General features: G+C 45.0%; 1 protein-coding gene across 5 annotated transcripts in view; it reads left to right on the forward strand.

The window, feature by feature from the left end:
• The first annotated feature begins 11,740 nt into the window (after positions 1 to 11,740).
• Positions 11,741 to 19,041, forward strand: part of MITF (melanocyte inducing transcription factor) — a 97,105-nt gene continuing 89,804 nt past the window's right edge. For 2 of the 5 annotated variants that reach the window (XM_079317443.1, XM_079317449.1), the window contains exon 1: positions 11,741 to 12,111. In XM_079317443.1, coding sequence (XP_079173569.1) covers positions 12,008 to 12,111 — 104 coding nt within the window. In that variant the 5' untranslated portion in view covers positions 11,741 to 12,007. Of the gene's footprint in view, positions 12,112 to 12,529; positions 12,550 to 19,041 lie in introns of those variants that run through there. The other 3 variants (XM_079317446.1, XM_079317450.1, XM_079317452.1) reach the window with 2 other exon arrangements.

The following is a 19,041-nucleotide window of genomic DNA, read 5'->3' on the forward strand; positions in this document are numbered from 1 at the left end:
ACAACCCAACAACACAGATTTTGGTCTCCTCTGGCACTAAATCCACAGGTATTTCAATAAATCCTGCTCTGAGGTGTTTCAGAGGAGCTGGGAATGGGTGAAATGAAAAACTTTGTTTAGAGAATGGAAAAATCCCATTGCCTGTGCCCTCTCCATAGACTCCTGGAGGTGGGAGGGTGCTTTGAGTGGCATTCCTAGAGGCTGCCAGGCCCACGTAATTCACGTAGGAAGTTTCTCACTGTTACAGTCTTCAGGGACATTTCTTCCCCCTTAGTGACCTAATTTTGGTGAATGAGCAACCGTTTGGAAGGACTTTCCTGCCTGACTTTCCCAGGGCAGCTCAGAGCCAGCAGGGACAGGAGCCCAGGTTCAGAGCTTCCCTGGTGGCACAGGACCCTGCCTGGGAGCCCCCTTGCCTCTGGTGTCCTGCTGTGTCACGAGGTGACACTCAATAGACAGAATGTGACAATATTGCTAGAATAAATACATCCTTAAGATATTAAAGTATCCTAAAGCAAGCTTCAGATCCCACAGAGAGTAGCTGGATGTGGCTCACTGAACTTTCATAGAGCTTTGCCAAAAGAAAGTAAGTTTTTTTTACACAAGGCACATGATTTTCCTTTGAAAATATGTTTACAGAATAGAGCTCATTGCTTCATCAGTCAGTGAATCCTTGATATTTTCATTTATGTGGTTTCTTATTCAACACGTGTTTGAATCATAAGACTTCTGCCCCTTTATCTGAATTTTATCTGCTGGGAGCATTTTTAAGAGTGAAATGTCAGTCAGGTGCATGCCAGACATGCACCAAACAGTTTTTTCTCTGCTCCCCAACTCAGTTCTCTGGAATTCCCCTCTGCTTCCTTCTCATTTTTCATGTCCCCTTTCTAGCAGAGCAGAGACAGAGTTTTCTCTGACCAAGGGAGCACAGTGAGGTCTAGAACCAGCTCCTTGCTCAGCATCTTCAATCCATTGATGTCACACCAAGAGGTCCTTTTGTCTCCCAGATGAGAATCTTTGAAGACTCTTCATGTTTTGTTAGCTGGTCTGTTCTGGTTTGGTACTGGAAGACTCCCTGCAAGCTTTTGATGGTCTAAAACCTGACAGCAGCTGGTTGTGCTGCTGAAGTGTTTTTCAGGTGGGTTTTTCCTTGACTTTATTGATGTAGCAAAGGAAGGGACAAATGAGTCAGGAGCATGGGAAGCTGTGGGTGCACACCCAGACCTGTCAGCAAGCACTCCCTGCCCTCCTCTGCTCTGGATGTCTCTTGTTTCTGATTTTCTGATCTCTTGTGCTGCAGCTGCATGTAGATCTGAGGATGTAGGCAAAGCTGGAATGGGAACAGAATGTCATTATTTGTGGTGAATTATTTCTTCATGCTGAGTGTAGGAGAGCCTGTAAATATATGTAATGTCACAGCATTAACATACTTGTCTCTTCACAATAATAATGCAACTTTCTAGAAAATCTTATGGACATCCAGGCCAGATTCTGGATAAATGAAATAAATACTTGTTTTTCCCACACTTAATTTTTCACTTAAAATAATACACCTAAGTGTCACCAATAGCATGATGCATGGGCAAGAATGATGACAAAGAATAAACATGGGGGTGGTGTGATGCTGAGCAGAGGCAGCTTGATGTTTGGTGGTTTAGGCAAGGCATGTTTAGGACCAAAACAATGTATCTAAAATATATGATTCTGCACTTCTGCCCCTGTTAGCTGCCCCTGGAACTTCTCCTGTGTGCACTGACATCACAGGCAAATGTAGCTGCTGGCATTGATGCCTGTGTCACATGCATTGTATGAGAACAGGGCAACATCTGGCAGTAAGTACTTCAGGCCCCCGAACAGAAAATTGAGTGTAAGAGGAAATGTGGTGGTTCTGTTGTCTCCTGGGTGCTTTAAAAAATAAGACAGGCTCAAGAACAAAACTATTTCTTAATGAAGCCTACATGATCTTTCCAGTATTAAGACTGCAATGAGCTCAGACAGCATCTCCCCAGAGTGCTGACGTGGGGTTTCAGATGTGTCTGCAGTCAGCAAAGGCATCTCCCTGCTGCTGGGGTCCAGGGCAGAGCCCTTCCATCACCCAGGCAGCCAAGGGACAGGCACACAGCTAACCTGGGAAGGTCAGCACATGGTGACATCTTTTTTCCTTACATTTGGATATGCTGAATTTTACTGATGATGCCCAAGTTGGGCAAGAATCCTGCTCACTCTCCACCAGTGGAAGAGGAGCTGCAGTGCTAATGGGGCCTGTGACTTCCCATTAATTACAAGGTGCTGTGATTGCACATTTACATTTGCTGCTGCTGCTGGTGTCTTTCAGAAAAAGGTAGAGAGGATTTTACATGACTTTCAGCTGGTACGTGGTGTCACCAACACTCCCCCTCCCAGGCTGGTGGAGCACTTCTGATTGCTTGCAACACTTTATTAATAGACTTGCTAACATCAAGGAAAGGTTGATGAACACTTAGGATACAGGGAAGTGCCAGTGACTGCACCTTGTGCTGCATCTGCTAATAATGTGTAGAAATTATAAATAATGTATTTTTATTTTCTGATGAGACAAGTTAGCATCACCAATGGGTGGCCCTTGCTTGGCCTTTCAGAACAGCATTCAGCAGCCTTGACCTCTGTGATGCTCACACCAGGGCAGGGACAGGGGACTGTGCTTCTTGCTCCATGGTTTGGCAAGAGGCAATTTCTGAGGGCTTTCATGCCTCAAGCAGAAACATCTTTTCCCAAAGAAACCCTTATTGCAGAGTGATACCTGACCTCATGGGCAATGCTGAATTTGATTTGATTGATTTTGATTGTATCTCTGCAAGGTACATCAAGGTTGTCCTCAGCAAGGACATCACAATGGCTTGAGTGGTGCTTTTTGCAATTACAGTGGATGAGAAATGCAGCTGGTTAAAAACCCTTCTTCATAGGGAGGAAGATGATTTTCCATGAAAGGATAGACAGGTATTGAAGTGCCTTGTAATCACCTGAACAGGGCAAAATTTATAATAAACTCTTTATAAGATGCAGGACTTGAGTCCCTTGGCTTGGATAGCACCTTCTCCAGGCTTTCCACACATCTTGAGCTCTGATCCTGCTGTACTTCTAGCCCCCAATACACCCTTGGTTCCAGTAAATCCAGCCACTGTTGGGGAAAATTAAGTGAGATAGGCTTTATCAGCTCCAGACAGAACAATCTACTTCAGGAATACCTCTCCCCTGATAAGGATCAGGTCTAATTGATACAGGAACTCCCACTGGTGTGTATCAGAGCATCTGTGAGCCACAACATGTAGCCTCCTCTTTGCCTGTATTGAAATTTAAAATATTTCCGGAGGTTCTGACAACAATCAACCTAATTAGCTGGATGCAGACAGAGCTATGAGACAGCTACAGGGTTCCTTGATACACAAGGCTGCTCTGCACCCCTTGGATGCCACAGACAAACAGGTCTGTAACAAGGACAGCCCAGGAGAGCACTGGAAGGTGGATTTCTGGTAACTTTGGCTGCTCTAGACAGACTCTACCCTTTGAGGAGGCTTGACTGGCTGCTGAGCCTTTGTTCTGCAAATAACTTTGCCTCAAGGCCTGCAGTGCAATGGCTTTCCATGGATATCACTAGAGTGTTTCTTCCATTCTCCCACAGCTATACAGACTGTGCTTGTTGTTTCCTCTTACCCCAGTGATGGCATCAGCTGCTGGGAGAGCAGAGACAGCACGAGCTCCAGGTCTGGATTTCTGACTGAGCTCCTTGGAGAGGAGTCAGCTCACTTCAGCCACATCCAGGAAAGCTGCTCTGCCAAACACCTGAGGCATCTGAAGCAGCCTGAGCACCCTGTTCTCATCACTACATCATTGGGCAGGGTGTGCAAGGCTAAGCCATGTGTCTGTTCATGGATCCCAGTCACTGAGCTCTGCACATTTGGTCCAGCCTCTGCTATTCTACATCAGCTCTCCCAACACAGAAATGAGCACTGGTGCTTCCCAAAGAACTGGCAAAAAGAAGCAGTGGGTGGGGGAAGCTGTGCTGCTGGGGCCATGCACTGCACAAGGCTGGGCTGTGTGTCTGGGGACACTGATGCTCCTCCCAGAGCATTTTCCCAACCTCCTCACACTGGAACTGATGGGAAGGAGAGCTGGGTGAACACAGAACTAAGGGAAAAGTGGGGGAACAGTTGATGGAGGGGTGCAAAACCACAAAGGCATTTTACTGGGTAAGCCACCTCGTTTTTTGCTTCTTGTACACACATATTTGAAGTAAACATTTAACTCCTCCCTGGATTTGCACTAAGGGAAGAAGCATCCCTTCTTCATGGCTGAGTGGCCTTTCTTTTCAAACAGGACCCAATGGATCCACATCCAGCATCTTGGGTTGGGCTATCAGGCCTTTAACTGCCCTTTTCTTAAGGAAGCCTCATTAAAGAGAAAAGAATCCTCTGGCAAATTATCCTTTCCAGGTAGATGGAGGCAATGACATGACCTTACAAAGCCTGTTCAGATCAAATGGCAGCCTGCTGAGACAATAAGGGAAAAAAAACTATTACATCCCTCTGGGGATCTGAAGTAGGCACACATTCTGAGTAAAGCATTTAATGATCACTCAAAAAGAGTTTTGGGAATCTTTTTTTTTTTTCACATGGGCAGTTTTGATCTCAACTATACATAGTTTTGTCCCTTGATGCTACCAATTACCTTTGTATAATATGGATTTAAAATACTTGCACACAGTCTTGCTAGCGGAAGGAATCCTTTTTGTGCATCCAAGAGTGTGAAAGGTAACACAAAAAATTCAGCAAATTGGCCTTCATCCTTTAAATCCTTTGCTTCAAAAACCCCACAAGTCTCAGCAGGCTTTATGTACTAAAGACTTCTTTATTTTGCTTTGGATTTGTGATTCTCTCACTGCTTAGTTTATGTTTGAAGACAAACTCTTTAGGTAGTGACATAGAAATGTAGAAATACAGTAGATGAGGGGGAAAAAGGGATTCTGACTTCAGGTGGAGAATATTTTAGTATTTATTAGAATAATATTTGATATTCTGATTTCAGGTGAGTGAGTAATTGATGACATTTGAGGAGGGTTTGTATTTCATGATGTGCATGCAAAAGTCTGTTGGAAAGCAGAAATATGAAAGTCTTGTATTTGAACTCACTGTCACTACTAATATTCATATTTCTAATGTTTAAAAATCCTGTTATCTTGAGATGATGCTTGCAATGAAATATCTCAAAAGACACATAAAGCACAGAAATCATTCATTATAGAAAGACTGAGAAACTTTTCACTGAAAAATCTTTGCTTCTTCTATTCAAAACTATTATTAGACAGTGAGAAAAGAAACAAACACCTTCCCCCTAAATTGATGAGATTGTGTATTTTAAAAACAGGCTGTGATTTTAGTCTCACCTTTTGTAATAGGATTTTTGGGAAGCAAATTTAGACCTGAGTGTTGTTGATGTGAAGATGGCTCTGTTTCTCAGGAAAGCTGAGGAGAGTAAGGCATCAGAGACCAGGGCTGCTGGGCCAAGTCCTCTGCTCTCAGTGCTCTTTGCACCTGATGAAAAGCAGTTTCTCACATGTCTCTACAGGTTGTACTGGTTTAAATACAACAGGGGAAGTTTGGCAGAAGTCTACGGTCTTCATTTCACTTTAAAGCAGTCCAGTTAAACCAGTGCCAGTACTTAGGGCAAATGTATTTAAACCAGTTAACTCTCTAATCAGTTTAACTACCACTGATGCTGTACTGAATTACATTAAATCAGCATAAGTGAGAGTTTAACCTGGTTTATCTACGTCTGCTCTGGCCTTTGCACCAGTTTAATTAACTGGATTTGCAATGCTGTGTTGGCCAGATGAGGTTTGGCCTCACAAACTTTATTCCACAGAGGTTTGCTGAGTTTCCAGCCTTTGTTCCCAGCCTGTCCATGGCTGTGTCTGAGTGCCAGTCAGTGAGACCTGCTTGAGTCCAGCTCTGTCTGCTTCTGCCCCTGCCTCCCCTGCCCACAGAGAGCTCAGCAGGATGAGCATCCCTTCCTTGAGAAGCAAGACACAAAGGATTTCCCACCAGAGGGAAAATGCTCTGGTCCCCAGGAGTAGCCAATGACACACAGCCTGCTGCCAGCTCTCCTGACCCTGCTCTTGGCCTGAGGTTTGTCATTCTCAAGGCAATTCTTAGAGCTGTTCTAGCTCAAGAGAACCTCAGCTTTCACTCCAAGGAAAGGCCAACTCCCCACTTGTCCCCTTGCATTTAAATGCACAGTCACCCCTTCTGAGGTGACTGGGTGTTTCTGGCTGGAAGCCCAGTTCAGAGCCTGTCAGATCCTGCTCTCCAGGCCAGGGAATGAAGGCAGGAGTCCCCAGACTCTCCTCTCCATCCTGCAAGTCCTGTCCCTGAATAACTCCCCAAACCAGGGAGGACTGACCAGTTGTCCCAGCAGAGGCAGCTGTGACCCCCCCACACCCTCTGTTTGAACCCAGGAACATCTGCCTTGAGCACCAGGCTCAGTCTCTGGCATGGAAATCAGGAAGGCAATTCTTTTGATGAAGAACCAAAGGGAATGACTTAATCCCAGTCTAGGCTTTTTTTTTTTTTTTTTCTTTTCCCTACAGCCAAGTCAGAATGACATTGCTCTTCCAGCTTCTGTTTGCACCACCACTGCTGTTGCTAACCAGTGTCATGAGTTAGCATCTGGAAAGAGGAACATGTGAAAATCAAAACAAGGATATTGAACAAGAGACATTGTCCAGTTCCCCCTTGAATTCTTCCGTTACCTATCCAAACACAGCAGAGATGAAGAAAGGGAGGACTAGGAATTAGTGAATGATTCATTAGAGTAACATAATTCATTCGGGAGCCCCAGCTGCAGAATTAATCTCCTTCAGTTCTGCTGATAAAACCACCCTGGGAGTGACAGGGTTTCAAACTTTGTTCCAAACTGATGACACATTCTTAGAAACTATATTTTAAAACATGATTTCTCCTTACTTCTTCTGGTGTATTCATGTAACAAGGGGCCCCATTTTCAACTTGAGAACTCCAAACTTTTTTCTAAGAGAAGCAAATGCAAACTTTGCAGGGAAATTATTAGACCTGGCAATAGCATCTTGAATGGGGCAGGCTGTGGAGAGCAAGGCTGTCCTGCTGAGATGTGGGGTAGGTAGCTAGCCTCTTGCTCTCCCTCATAAAATGATTTTTGGATTCCTTCTCAAAACATCTGGTTGTATCTGGCTGTCTAGTAAAGCCCTACATGAAAACTGACAAAGCTTGGAAAAGTTATCCTGCTGTATGTGGCTGCTGGTTTTCATGTGTGTCAGAAATATGTCACGTGCTGCTCTTGTGGCAATCAGGTTAAATGATAATTCTTTGCAAAAGTGTACCTGGTATATGCACAGCAAAGCAGCAGCTAAATTTCTATGAGTTTCATTCTTTCCAGGTATTTTCCACCCGAAATGGCAGTAGGATTTCCCATCTGTTACACTTCTGAGAGGAGATTGTTTGGTTTCTTTTCCTGAGTGGGGAAAAGGAAACCCTTGATTTGAAAGCAGAAAGGTTGAAAACTGCACCTTATTGGAATAAAGCTCAAACAGCACTCAGGGTAGGCAGAAACTGTGATCAACTAAAAGTGTGTGGGTATCACTGAGAGGTGGAGGGAGCTGAAGTCCAAAAGAGGGAAAATGTACCTTGCCTGGGCAAAGAGATGGGATGGGAGATGGAGAAGGAAAGAAATGAGTGACAGTCTGGGGGTCTCCAGTGTGGCTGGAGAAAAAGGAACTGGGACAAGAAATGAGATATTGGAGATGGGAGATTTTAACTGGCATTATGTGTGCTTGGTGGAGCAAAGAAACGGGACAGGGATGTTCCTGTGAGACTCTACAAAATCTCTCCATGGCTACTGGAAGCTCTCACTTAAATGCCCCCTTTCTTTCATACTCAATACTGAAACTTTTTACACGTCTTCTGCCTCGTAGGGAGATAAAGACTGGTAACAACAACTTGTCTTTTTAGTCTGCAGGGGGAAATTGCATTCTCTTCACGAATTTCACAGCATACAATGCAGAGTATGAATGCAAAAGTCTGGGAACTTTCTTCAACATTAAATCACATGTCTGTTTATTTTTTATTTTGAATAGCAGCATTGACTGCTTCCTTTCCTCTTCACATGAATGCACAAATAGTTGATGCGGGGGAATTCTTGCAAACCGGGAACTCTGCTGAGTTGTGTGTCAATTTTTTTGCCTACTTATAGAGATATCAATCTATGTTGTTGCTCCCTGCTGTCAACTAGAGATCCCCAGACTGTGGTTGGAGTAACATTACTGATGGGAGAATCATTTTAAATGGTACTTGTAGGCAAGAAGAAGAAAAATACAAATTATGGGAATTATAAGTGAGGATGTTACAAATATGGGAATTGTAAAGAGTAATGGGGGGGAAAAGGAGCAGCTCTATTCAATGTGCTTGCTGCACATTAAATTTTGTACCCCATGGTATCTGAAAATCATTGCTGAAATCACAGGAAATATTGGTTCAGAATGAGGAAGAGCTGTGTCTCCTGATAAACCTTCCTCAGGAGCTGCACAACCAAAGCCCTTCAGTCTCCTGAACCTTCGTGCTGCTTTCTCAGTCTCAATAAGAATCCTCTCTGAAAAGGAGAATTTGCTTGATAAGCTGAACACATTTTACTGCCTTCAGCAAAATCAGACCCATCATTTGAAAAATAACTGGACAATTCTGATCCATTGTCTACATAGCACTGGGGAGCCCAGACACAACTGCTCAGGGCTTTTGAGGGGGTTAGTTTGGGTGGAAAATGAGACAGAAGTGTCACATAAACACTGAAACTGCCTTTATTGCTGGGTTAATTTCCAGCTCTGGAAAGGACTTAGCAAGGACTTGTTTTCAAGCAGGAGAAAACCATGCTGAGCATTCCCAGTGAGCCCTCAATGTGAATACAAGGCTGTCCCTTGTGAAACCTTTACCTCCTATAGAGTGTTTGCTTCTAGGTCATTGTCCTTTTTGGAGTGACAATTCTACAGAAATACTTCCTAGTAAGAGTCTTAGTAGGGTTATGCCCATGATGTGAACACTGGATTGAAGTTCATGTTCTGCCACTGATTTGATGGCTGACAAATGACTCTTCAATGTTCTATTTTTCATTCTGCTAAACTGGATAATTGTTCTTGCTCACCTCCCTAAAGCAGTTTGACATTCATAACTGGAAAACAATCAACAGAGCTGTACAAAATTCCAGCTATAGAGAGTAAATTTACAGAAATCTTAACCCTGCAGCAACACAATAACAACTTCATCTTAAATTTTACCTGATATTTTGGGGTTAATTTAATTTTTTTATAGCAATTTAATTGCAATATTGGCATAATAAGATTAATTTTTAAGTACCGTTTTTGTTTTGGGGCATGCTTACGAATTAGTCTCCTGCTTAGGCACAGAGGAATCATTGTTCTTTCACCCTGAAAGATGACTCTAAAATATTATAAACATGGATGACATCTATTATGAATAGAGCATTTGTATGACTCAGCAAAGCAGTGTCAAGGTCCCAGTTAGCCCAGGTGCAACGAGAAATTGCCTTGATCTGAACACCAGATAAAACTTTGCATTGCACAGAGGTTGCAAGACAGAAACAAAGGATTCATGGTCTGATGAGAAGTAAACCAGATTCCTTTTTCCCTGGGAGCTGCACTCGCAGCTCCTGCTGAAGCTGTGGTCACTCAAGTGAAGCAGCATTGCCTGGGATATGTACTTGCATAAAAGATCTTTGCTCTTTAGAACTAGTGCTATAATTAAAACAGAGCTGAAGGCTCAGAAGCTACACATTTTGAACAACAGAAGAGAATATCTCATTTTTACACCTGGAAAAATAGAAGCAAAATCATTGCAAAGAGATGAGTCCTGCTGTTTACTGCCTTCATCAAATCATGGAGTGATTCCTCACTTGTGAAAACACAATTCCTCAGCAACACCCCCTAACCCACAGAGGCTCAGGCTGTAAATGTAGCTTAGCACCGAGTTTATTCTAAGTTGTTTTTAATTGTTTGTTGGTTGCCTTTATTTTTTTCCCCAAAGCACCGTTAGCAAGCCTCCTCCTCTGTTCAGCTATCCCAGCCATCTGCCAATGTGGGCTCAAAAGAACATTCTTCAGGGCATTATCCAATTTGTTGTATCTGATTCATTAAAGTAATTAGTCTTGCTATTAAGTCATTGCTTGGAGTTTGGCAGCTGCATAATAATCCGAGACTTAAATTTTTGAAGCAAGCGAAAATTCTTGGTTTTATTTCATCAAACCTCACATTGCCTGCCATGAGCAGGAGGCCTGGCTGCCCAGGTGTAAGCAGTCCCTCGTGCAGCACTGAGCAGCTCTGGCAGTTGTGATGGAGGAAAAGAATGTATGGAAAAGACACTTTTTCTGATTTATCTGATGTGTTAGAGTTAGTGGTGTTCCACTGGTACAACACGAGTGATGTGATTTTAGCTGGGATATGATGGCACCAGAATTATTATTATTAGGCATCAGTTATCAACAGCATCCTTGAATGTGCCAGGTCTCTGAATTGTGCTAGGACTTCACTAAGTAAGATCAAAGCTCTGGGAAAATGCAGACAATGAAATTCTCTATGGAATATCTGCACTGAGGGGAGTCCCTAATGTCACAGCAGGTAAGGAGACAGGACAGAGCTGAGGAAGGTTTCTTGCCCTCGGTGTTTTAAAGGGAGATTAGAGATGTCCTGAATCACAGTCAGTGCTGACAGAAGGCCCCTGGTGTGCACAGGGACAGAGCCCCATTCCTGAAATCCATCTCACTGCAGCACCAACCCCCAAACTGAAGAAAACAACAGAGGCCAAACAGGATTATTTAACAAGTTCTGAATGGGACCCTCCACCTCCACAGTCTTTGAACCCAAGGAAGGACTTTTCTTTGCCATGCTTATGAGCTTTGGACTCTTTATAAAAGCAGATAAATTTCAAAGGAAGCCACTTAGAGCTGTGCACAGTTCTTGTGCTGGGAACTTCACCGGAGAAGTGCAAAGTCCTGAGATGCAAACACTCATTGCTTTTGTACCTGTCATAGTAAGTTACAATAAATGTGCCACACTCTATCACCACTTGATCTCTGCTGTGGGCATTCAAACCATCACTGCCTCCCCTCTAACTGAGCTCCTGGAAAGGCTCATTCCTGGGTCTGCAGCAATCTTTGCAGTACAGGAATGCTGGACACCTGCTGCCTGTGCCAGATGCTCCCAAGGGAAGATGAAGAGTCCTTGGTGCTGGTCCCTTCCAGGACCTGTAGGGAGCCTGCAAGGAAGACAGAGAGGGAATTCTCACAAGAGCCTGTAGTGACAGGACGGGGGAGAACAGATTTAAACTAAGAGAGAGCGGGTTTAGACTGTGTATGAGAAATTCTCTGCAGTGAGGGTGGTGAGGCACTGGCACAGAGCAGCTGTGGCTGCCCCTCGATCCCTGGCAGTGTCCCGGGACGGGCTTTAAAGCTCCCCTGCCACAAAACCATCCGCGATTCTGTGATTTCAGCGACACCGCAGCGCTTTGCGTTGGGGGGGGAGAAGCTGAGAGCAGCGTGACGTCACAGCGGCTCTGACGGCACAGGTGCCGCGCGTGACGTCACGGCGGGGGCGGGGCGGCGCAGGGAGGGGGCGGCAGGTGGCGCGCACGGCCGGGCCGGGCCGGGCACGGGAATGGGCTGGGAATGGGGCGGGATGGACGGGGCGGCCCCGCGCTCCGGCTGACAGCAGCGCCCGGCCCGGCCCTGCCCTCCCGGCGCGGCGCGGCGGGACTTGTAGTGCGCGGCGGGCGGAGGCGGCCGGGCCGGCCCCGGGGCGGACTACAAGTCCCAGGCGGGGCGGGCGGCGCCGAGTGTGAGCCCGGCGGGGCGCAGCGGGGCGGGCGGCGCGGCGGGGCTCGCTGGGCGCCGCAGCCGTAACCTCCCGTCTCTCCCTCTCGCAGCGGCCGCGGCGACGATGCAGGCGGAGTCGGGGATCGTGCCGGACTTCGAGGTGGGCGAGGAGTTCCACGAGGAGCCCAAGACGTACTACGAGCTGAAGAGCCAGCCGCTGAAGAGCAGGTGGGGGCGCGGGCGCGGGTCCCCGCCGAGCGCGGAGCATCCCCCGGCCGGGGCTGCGCGGCGCCGAGCGCTCCGTGCCATAATAGCGGCGTTGTTGGCGAGGGCGGGCCGGGCCCGCGTTATGTAAAGGGCATTGTTGGCCCTGCGGGCCCGGCTGTCACCCGGGGCAGCCCCCGGCCGGGGCCGCGCCTGCCCCGGGGAGCGCCGCGGCCGAGACCCCCGCCTCCCCCACGGAGGGGCTTGTAGCATCTAAGGTTGTTCTTGAGCGTTTGGCTTTTAATTGTTTTTTTGTTTTGGTTTTTTTTTTTTTTTTTTTTTTTCGATTTATTTTTTGTTTTGTTTTTTGTTTATTTATTTTTGTTATTTTTTGCTTGGTTTTTTAAACCCCAGAGCGGGTTTGTTACTTGCAGTTGCTTGGGGATTGGAAACTTTTGCTAGGTAGGTCACTTTCTTCTTAGCGTGGTTTTTCCCTGAAATAGACTCTGTTCGCTTATCTGGAGCGGCTGCATCGCGCAGATATGCTGTGTAGAGGGAAATAAGGCGGTCTGTGTGTGTTTCCCTCCCTTACGGGCTGTTCGCGACCCGTTGTTCGTCCTGCTGCCGGGAAAAGAAAGTCACTGTTCTCCCGAGCCTTGAGCATCCACCTTGTCAGCTGTGGCACGTTTCTCCCTCTGCTTTTCATTCAAGGAGCCTTCCATTTCACCTTAACACTCTCCTTAGCAGCACTCTGCTGAGTATAAGGTCATTGCTGTGAGTGTACCGTGTTTGTTGTTAGCCTGTCTCTATATTCACATTTTAGTTTTGAACACTGCTCTTCGTACGTCTGTGTGTAGTGGAAGAATAAATAAGACTGTAAATACTGAACGAAAAAAAGTGCTAGAATGAGTTTGGATTGTACAGTCTGTCAGGCAAACTTCAAAGTAAATAAATGAAGTTTTGATAATTTTCTGAATGTTTCAGAAGCACTGAAGGTTTGTAGTAAAAGGTGTTAAAAGTTCTGTTGGCTGTCACAAGGGCTGACAGATGTGGGGCCACCTCCTGTGGCCTGTCTTCACAGCAGCCCTGCCTCACACTGAGCCCCTGGTACAGCTCAGAAATACAGGTAGTGTTGGTGATGTACAGCCTGATGGGCCATCCAACCAAGCTGAACTTGCCAGAGCTCCTTTGCTCCCTAAGGTCATGCAGGGAAATTGCCATTACCCGGGTAATTATCTGAGAGCCAGGTTAATGTGCAGAGCAGATGGGGCTCACCAGCACTGATGGGCTCCAGTTGTGATGGAGGCAGCTGAGACACACACAGGGCTTTGGGTTTAGTGCTTGTGTTGCCAGTGGAGTGCAGCAGTCATGACTACTGTGCTGTGGCCCAGTAGCCCTGTTTGTACCAGCTGTGTGTCCTAACTGGTGTGCAGGAGTTGTCCCTTTGTGGTTGTCCTCTCTGGAGTCAGCAGTTTGTCTGTGCTTTCCTGGTGTGAGCATGGATAGCAGGTCTGCACTGGAGCTTAGGTGGCAGGTCTGCATTTGACATTGCACAGATGCTGCAATTGCTTTTAATTCCTGTGGCTTGATGCTGTGGGACCCCAGTGCAGCGTTGTGTTGTTCCCTTCTCTCAGGGAGAAGTGAATAAACTCTCTGATGAAGCACTGGAGTATTTTCCTCTCTTCTAAATGTTGTCACTTCAAACTTCCCTGGAGTGAATTTCATCAGTTCATCCTTACCACATATTCCTGCAGAGACAGCACAGCCCACCCTTTGGGTTTAAAGGGGTCTGTCATCCTGACATCCTGCTGGTGCCTCAGACCAACATCTGCCCTGATGTTTCCAGGACTGCTTTTTGGAGGAGTGACCAGCTCATCCCAGTCTACCTTGTGTCCCTCCACATGTACCCGTGTGAGAAGAGGGAGCCCCGAGGGTGGAATAACAATCCATGGTTTTTCTGGCAGATAGTGGACTGACATGTTAACCTCAGTGTGGAGCCTGCCCAGCTCACGTACAGCTCGTACCTCGAGGCAGAGTCTCAGCTGTCTTCCTGGTATTGTGGGAGATGGAGATGCAAAGGAGTCAGGGGCCCTGCCAGGTCCATATAAACCTGTCCCTGGAGCCAGGCTGATAAAACTTGATGATAACAGGAGGCTGAAGTTGCTCACGAACCTGTTTGTTTCATGATCGTATCTCAGAGGACTTCTGTAGTCCTTCAGCTTTGCTCAGGCCTGGAACCAGTCTGACTGATGATTATCGAGGGTATCAGCATCACCCTGCTGCTTTCTCTTGTGGATGTAAATCAGGAGTAATTGCATAGCAGTGAGTGGGATAGCAGCAGGTCAGCGTGGTGCAGTTGTGGGACTGTGGCCATGGGAATTGCTTTCTTGCCCTCTCCGCAGCCTGCCTCTGGAAGGGTGCCTGGGGAGCAGGCAAACCAGAGCTGATGTGAGGAGCTGAGTCTAAACAGCAGTCTGCTCTTTTCCCTGGTGAGAACTGCTGATTTCCTAGCAACATTCAGGGCTTTCTCTGATCATTTTAACCATAATGTTGAGAAGCATCCTTGGCTTACTCATAGCAGCTGAAATTGTGAGTACAGAGAAAATTTCATCCTGCTCCGAAATAGGTAAGGATGTCAGTGCTCTGAACCAAGAAGAAACAGTTTTGTTGACCAATGTAACTCAGCCCTGCTGATACTGTTGTCCTTCCCTGTGAAACTCTGCTATTTGCTTCCTCCCAGATTGCTTGTTTTCCAATATGTGACATCCAGTTAAAGATTTCTCCTCTCCAGTGTGCCCTCGCAGTTACTCCATCCCTGTTTCATAATTCAAGTCTGCAATCCAGAGCCACAAGGGGTCCAATAATAAAAGCTTTTTGCAGTAAATACTGTACTAACTTAGGCCAAGCCACAACTGAATGCTAGAGGCCAAGTTAAAATGTAAGCCCAGCAAAAGCTTTAATCACAGGGGGTGGGGAGGATACATGGGGCTGAGATAGATCAGTCAAACCCATGTTTCCCTAACCCTCCCAACTCATGAGAAGTTAGATCCTTGGGCAAAGTGATACCTACATTCATGGGATCTCTGGAATTTGCCATGGTCGAATGTCTTTGAAAACTGAGATGATGTTTCAGTTGCTTTGGTTTCTCCAGAGACACTTTTCTCTGTGGGAGGAAAATGGACTTTTAGGTTACCCAGTAAGACAATAAGATCTGTTTTGTTTTTTTTTTTCTCCCTCATACTCATATTTTATTCCTCTCCTGCCATATTCCCAAAGTATAATAATATTAATCTACAAGTACATACACTTAAATATGTATGTGTTTATGTAATGAACAAGCAAATAAGATTTGTTTCCTGGTACAAGCAGTGTACAATGAAATCGATGGAGTTTTATTACCAAAAGTAAACACAGATCCTGACGTGTCTGCACGCAGTCAGCAGAGCACTGGAGGCTTGAGTTACATCTCTGATGTGGATTCTTTAAATCATTTGGCAACGTTTTGGGTGTCAAACTGGTATCTGGAGGTAAAGGCTGTACAGCCTGCTATTGCACAGGGGACTCTGAACCAACCCAGGTGTGGCAAATGCAGCAAATTTTTCTGTATTAAATTGATTTTCTCTGTATTTTTTGATGTCTGCAATGTGCAGCCGTTTGGATGGTCGGTGCCACATCGTGAGCACCAGCAAATTATTGTCAGCTCTTGTAATTTACTGCCATGCTCTTAATAAAACCTGCAGATAAATTACTGCTATTTGTGCCCTTTTCTGTTGCCTATATTTTCAGACTGGTTAAAAAGCATCTGAATGATGCAGTTACTGAAGTATTTTTAGTGGAAGAAAATATTAGGAAATGCATTTAATTTGCATGATAGTTTCTTAGGAAGCTTATTTTTTGTTTTATGAGCAATAACATTGAGATGTAGAGTTTGTCATTATTAAAGGAGTAATGTCTTTATAAAATTCTCATAATTCCTGCTGTCCAAAGACCTTTTCCTTTTTGAAAACCTTCAATACTTATATCAGCTCATCTCTCTCCAGTTAGGAGCCTCTGTAAAGCATTCCTTTTTGGTTTTTTTGTCTTAACCTGGTGCTCATTGCTGAAGTCTTGATTTAATTAAAGATTCTCTTTTAATACACAGTGATTGTTGAGGAAATATTAGTTTCACCAAATAGACACACATTTTTGAAATGTGTGCTGACTCTGGAGCCAAAGAGGACTCTTCTAAAGTGCCCTAGTGCCTTAGCCTGCAGATGATCAAATTTAATTTTGTAAATGAACTTTGCAGCGTGATTGAATTTGAACTTGATTACATTAGGCTTAACATTGAGTTTGTGCCTTATTGGAGGTAGTCTTTTCATATTACTGCTATTTATGGATCTTATTCAAGTGTTTTATATTCTGGTTGGGTTCTGCAATGCAGTTTGTTCAAGCTACTGCTTATATCTGTTCCAGTTGTGCAAGAAGTGGAAAATATCCTTTATTTAGAACAGGTCACATGTTCTTGCATCCAGGAACCGTGTCTCAGTGTGATTAAAAAAAAAATAAAAAAATGTATCTTGGAGGAACAGATTTAAAAAGTTCCTGAAATATTTTTCCGTCTGTTACAGAGGAACATTACATATTTTAAACTGAAAGGTAATAATAGCTGAGCTGGAAGTGCTACGTAGGCCAGCACTGCCTGAAATCAGTGGTAAAAGTCTGAGCCGACGTCAGTGGGAGTAGAGCTCAGGCAGAAGAATGTCTCTGAAATCTCTCCTCTAACATTTTTGTGAGTGAGTCAATAATTCCATGTTTATTCTGCACCTCAAATTCGCTGCTCTGGGAAGGAAACCCTCACCACATCTTTTTGTACTTCTTTTGTTTTTGAAAACAGTCTTAAAAGGGAAGGCTGCTGTTGGAGTGTCTGTTGTATAAACATGTGGATACAATAAGTGGTATTTCCTTATATTTCTTTACACAGGGAGCCGGTGCTGCTCCCTGTCTGTAGCACAGTGTTTTCCATGCTGAGAGATCCTGAGTGACCTTTTCTCTCCTGCAAAACTCTCACTCTGTTATTTGCAGTAGGCCTTTGCTATTTAGCAAGGAAACAGAAATAGCCCATGAAATTCAGTTCAGCATTTGCTTTGATATGAACTATTGAGCGTCACCTTTTTTGCTTCCCTGGCCTGCTTTCCTCGGGAGGGTTTTGTGTGGCTGCCAAGCTGATCAGAGAGGGCACAGATATTTTGAGGCTGAGCTGGCTGCACTGACTGTGCATCTTTTAGCAGGCACATGTGTTTGCTTTTTATTTATCAGGCTGCTGGCTGCATTAGTTGTGTGTAAGTACACATGCATTCTGCTTGAAATAAATCCATCCTTTTCTGGTGAGCAGGAAGCTTCCCTAGCTGGCTGCTGTTGGTTTACAGATTCCAGGTGATAATTGGAATCAAAAGATTCTGTCTCTTAAAAGGCTGAAAATCAGCCTGTGCAGCCCTGCTGATGGAGAGCTGGGCTGCCCCTGGTACTGCTCATTTCCCGACACAGAGTGGAGGTCATTTCACAACTTCTGGTGTAGAATTTGTGTGGCTGCTGTGAACCAGGCCATTGTCATTAACAAGTCATTGCAGAGCCTCTTGTGCACTGTGTGTGTTTTTATTTGGCACTTAGGGCAATGTATCAGAGGTCCTTTCCAGCACCGTGGTAGGCAGCATGACTAATTCCTGCTGTACAGCCTGGTCAGGATCTAGAATAAAACTGGGAAGCAAGAGTAGAAGAGATCTGCAGATGTGCTGTTTTACAAGCTAATTCAGCCTCTTAACTATGTTCTCTGATTAAAAGTTGATTGGGAAGAAATCAGTACAGCTGCTTAAAAATGAGAGTACAGGAGAAACCTGTTCTTAGACTTAATGATGCTGTCCTCCTGTTTGCATGTGTGCTTTTAAAAGCAACATGCTTTAAGACTTTGAAAATGAAACAGAAGGAGTACTTCTCTGTTTACTTTTCTGCTAAAAAAATTGAAATTTTGTGTTGGCTGTTGATTGTCTTCTGTGAACAATCTGCTGTTTCAGTGTTGGGAACAAAATGAGAGTCCAACTTCCATTAAGCTGGTCAGGCTCTTGGCCATTATTGTCTGTCTCGTTCTATTTTGGATTCAAAAAGTTTTTGAAATACACAGGCTGTAGCGTTTTTGTTTGGAAAAAATCACTGTCTTTTAATACAATTTTTTTTTCTGGAACAAAGACAACATGATTAAGCAGCCTGGCATGGCAGATTTTGCTGGACAGTTAACCATTGCATCACTATCATATTATACAAGAACTGTGATGATTTATTTTTAATAATCTCTAGTTAAACAGTTGCAGCACAACTAGTGGATTGTGTGTAGTTTTACACTTCATTTCATACTGGAGGAAAAAAACAGCTGTGGGTGGGCACTAACAGTTTTGGGGTGCCTTTTGAAAGGCTCTGTCTCAGTATCTTTGCCCAGAAATTCAGCTTGTGGCTTGCATGGGCCTTAGTCACTGTTGCCTGTGGGCTTCTCCTGAGGGTATTCCAGAGGGGTCATGGTGTGTCCCAGTGAAGCAGGATGGTGTGGGTACCACTGGTACAAGCACAAAAATGGTGACAATTACTAAGGAAGGCTTGCACTACAACTCACAGCTGATACTTCAACACTATTAGTGCCTTTGGATCGAGCTCATTTTTTCTGGTAACATCCCTGCTGCAAGGGCTGCTGTGATGTTTGTGTTAGCAGCTTTCTGCCAAGCATGCAAGCCAGGGGCTGGTGGTTTTTTAGCTTTTTTTTCTTCAGTGGTAAGTGATTATGTAGAAATACTCTGTAGGCTCCCCCCACCCTGACCTGCTGCTCACAGCTGCTGCATGGACTGGACTGGCAGGTTGAAGGGCAAAATTGTGTTGCTGTGATATATAATTACTTCTTCCAGCATGAGCCAACAGAGCAGCTTGCTGTGA

This window comes from Erithacus rubecula (assembly GCF_903797595.1).
Source record: "Erithacus rubecula genome assembly, chromosome: 13".
NCBI lineage: Eukaryota > Metazoa > Chordata > Aves > Passeriformes > Muscicapidae > Erithacus > Erithacus rubecula.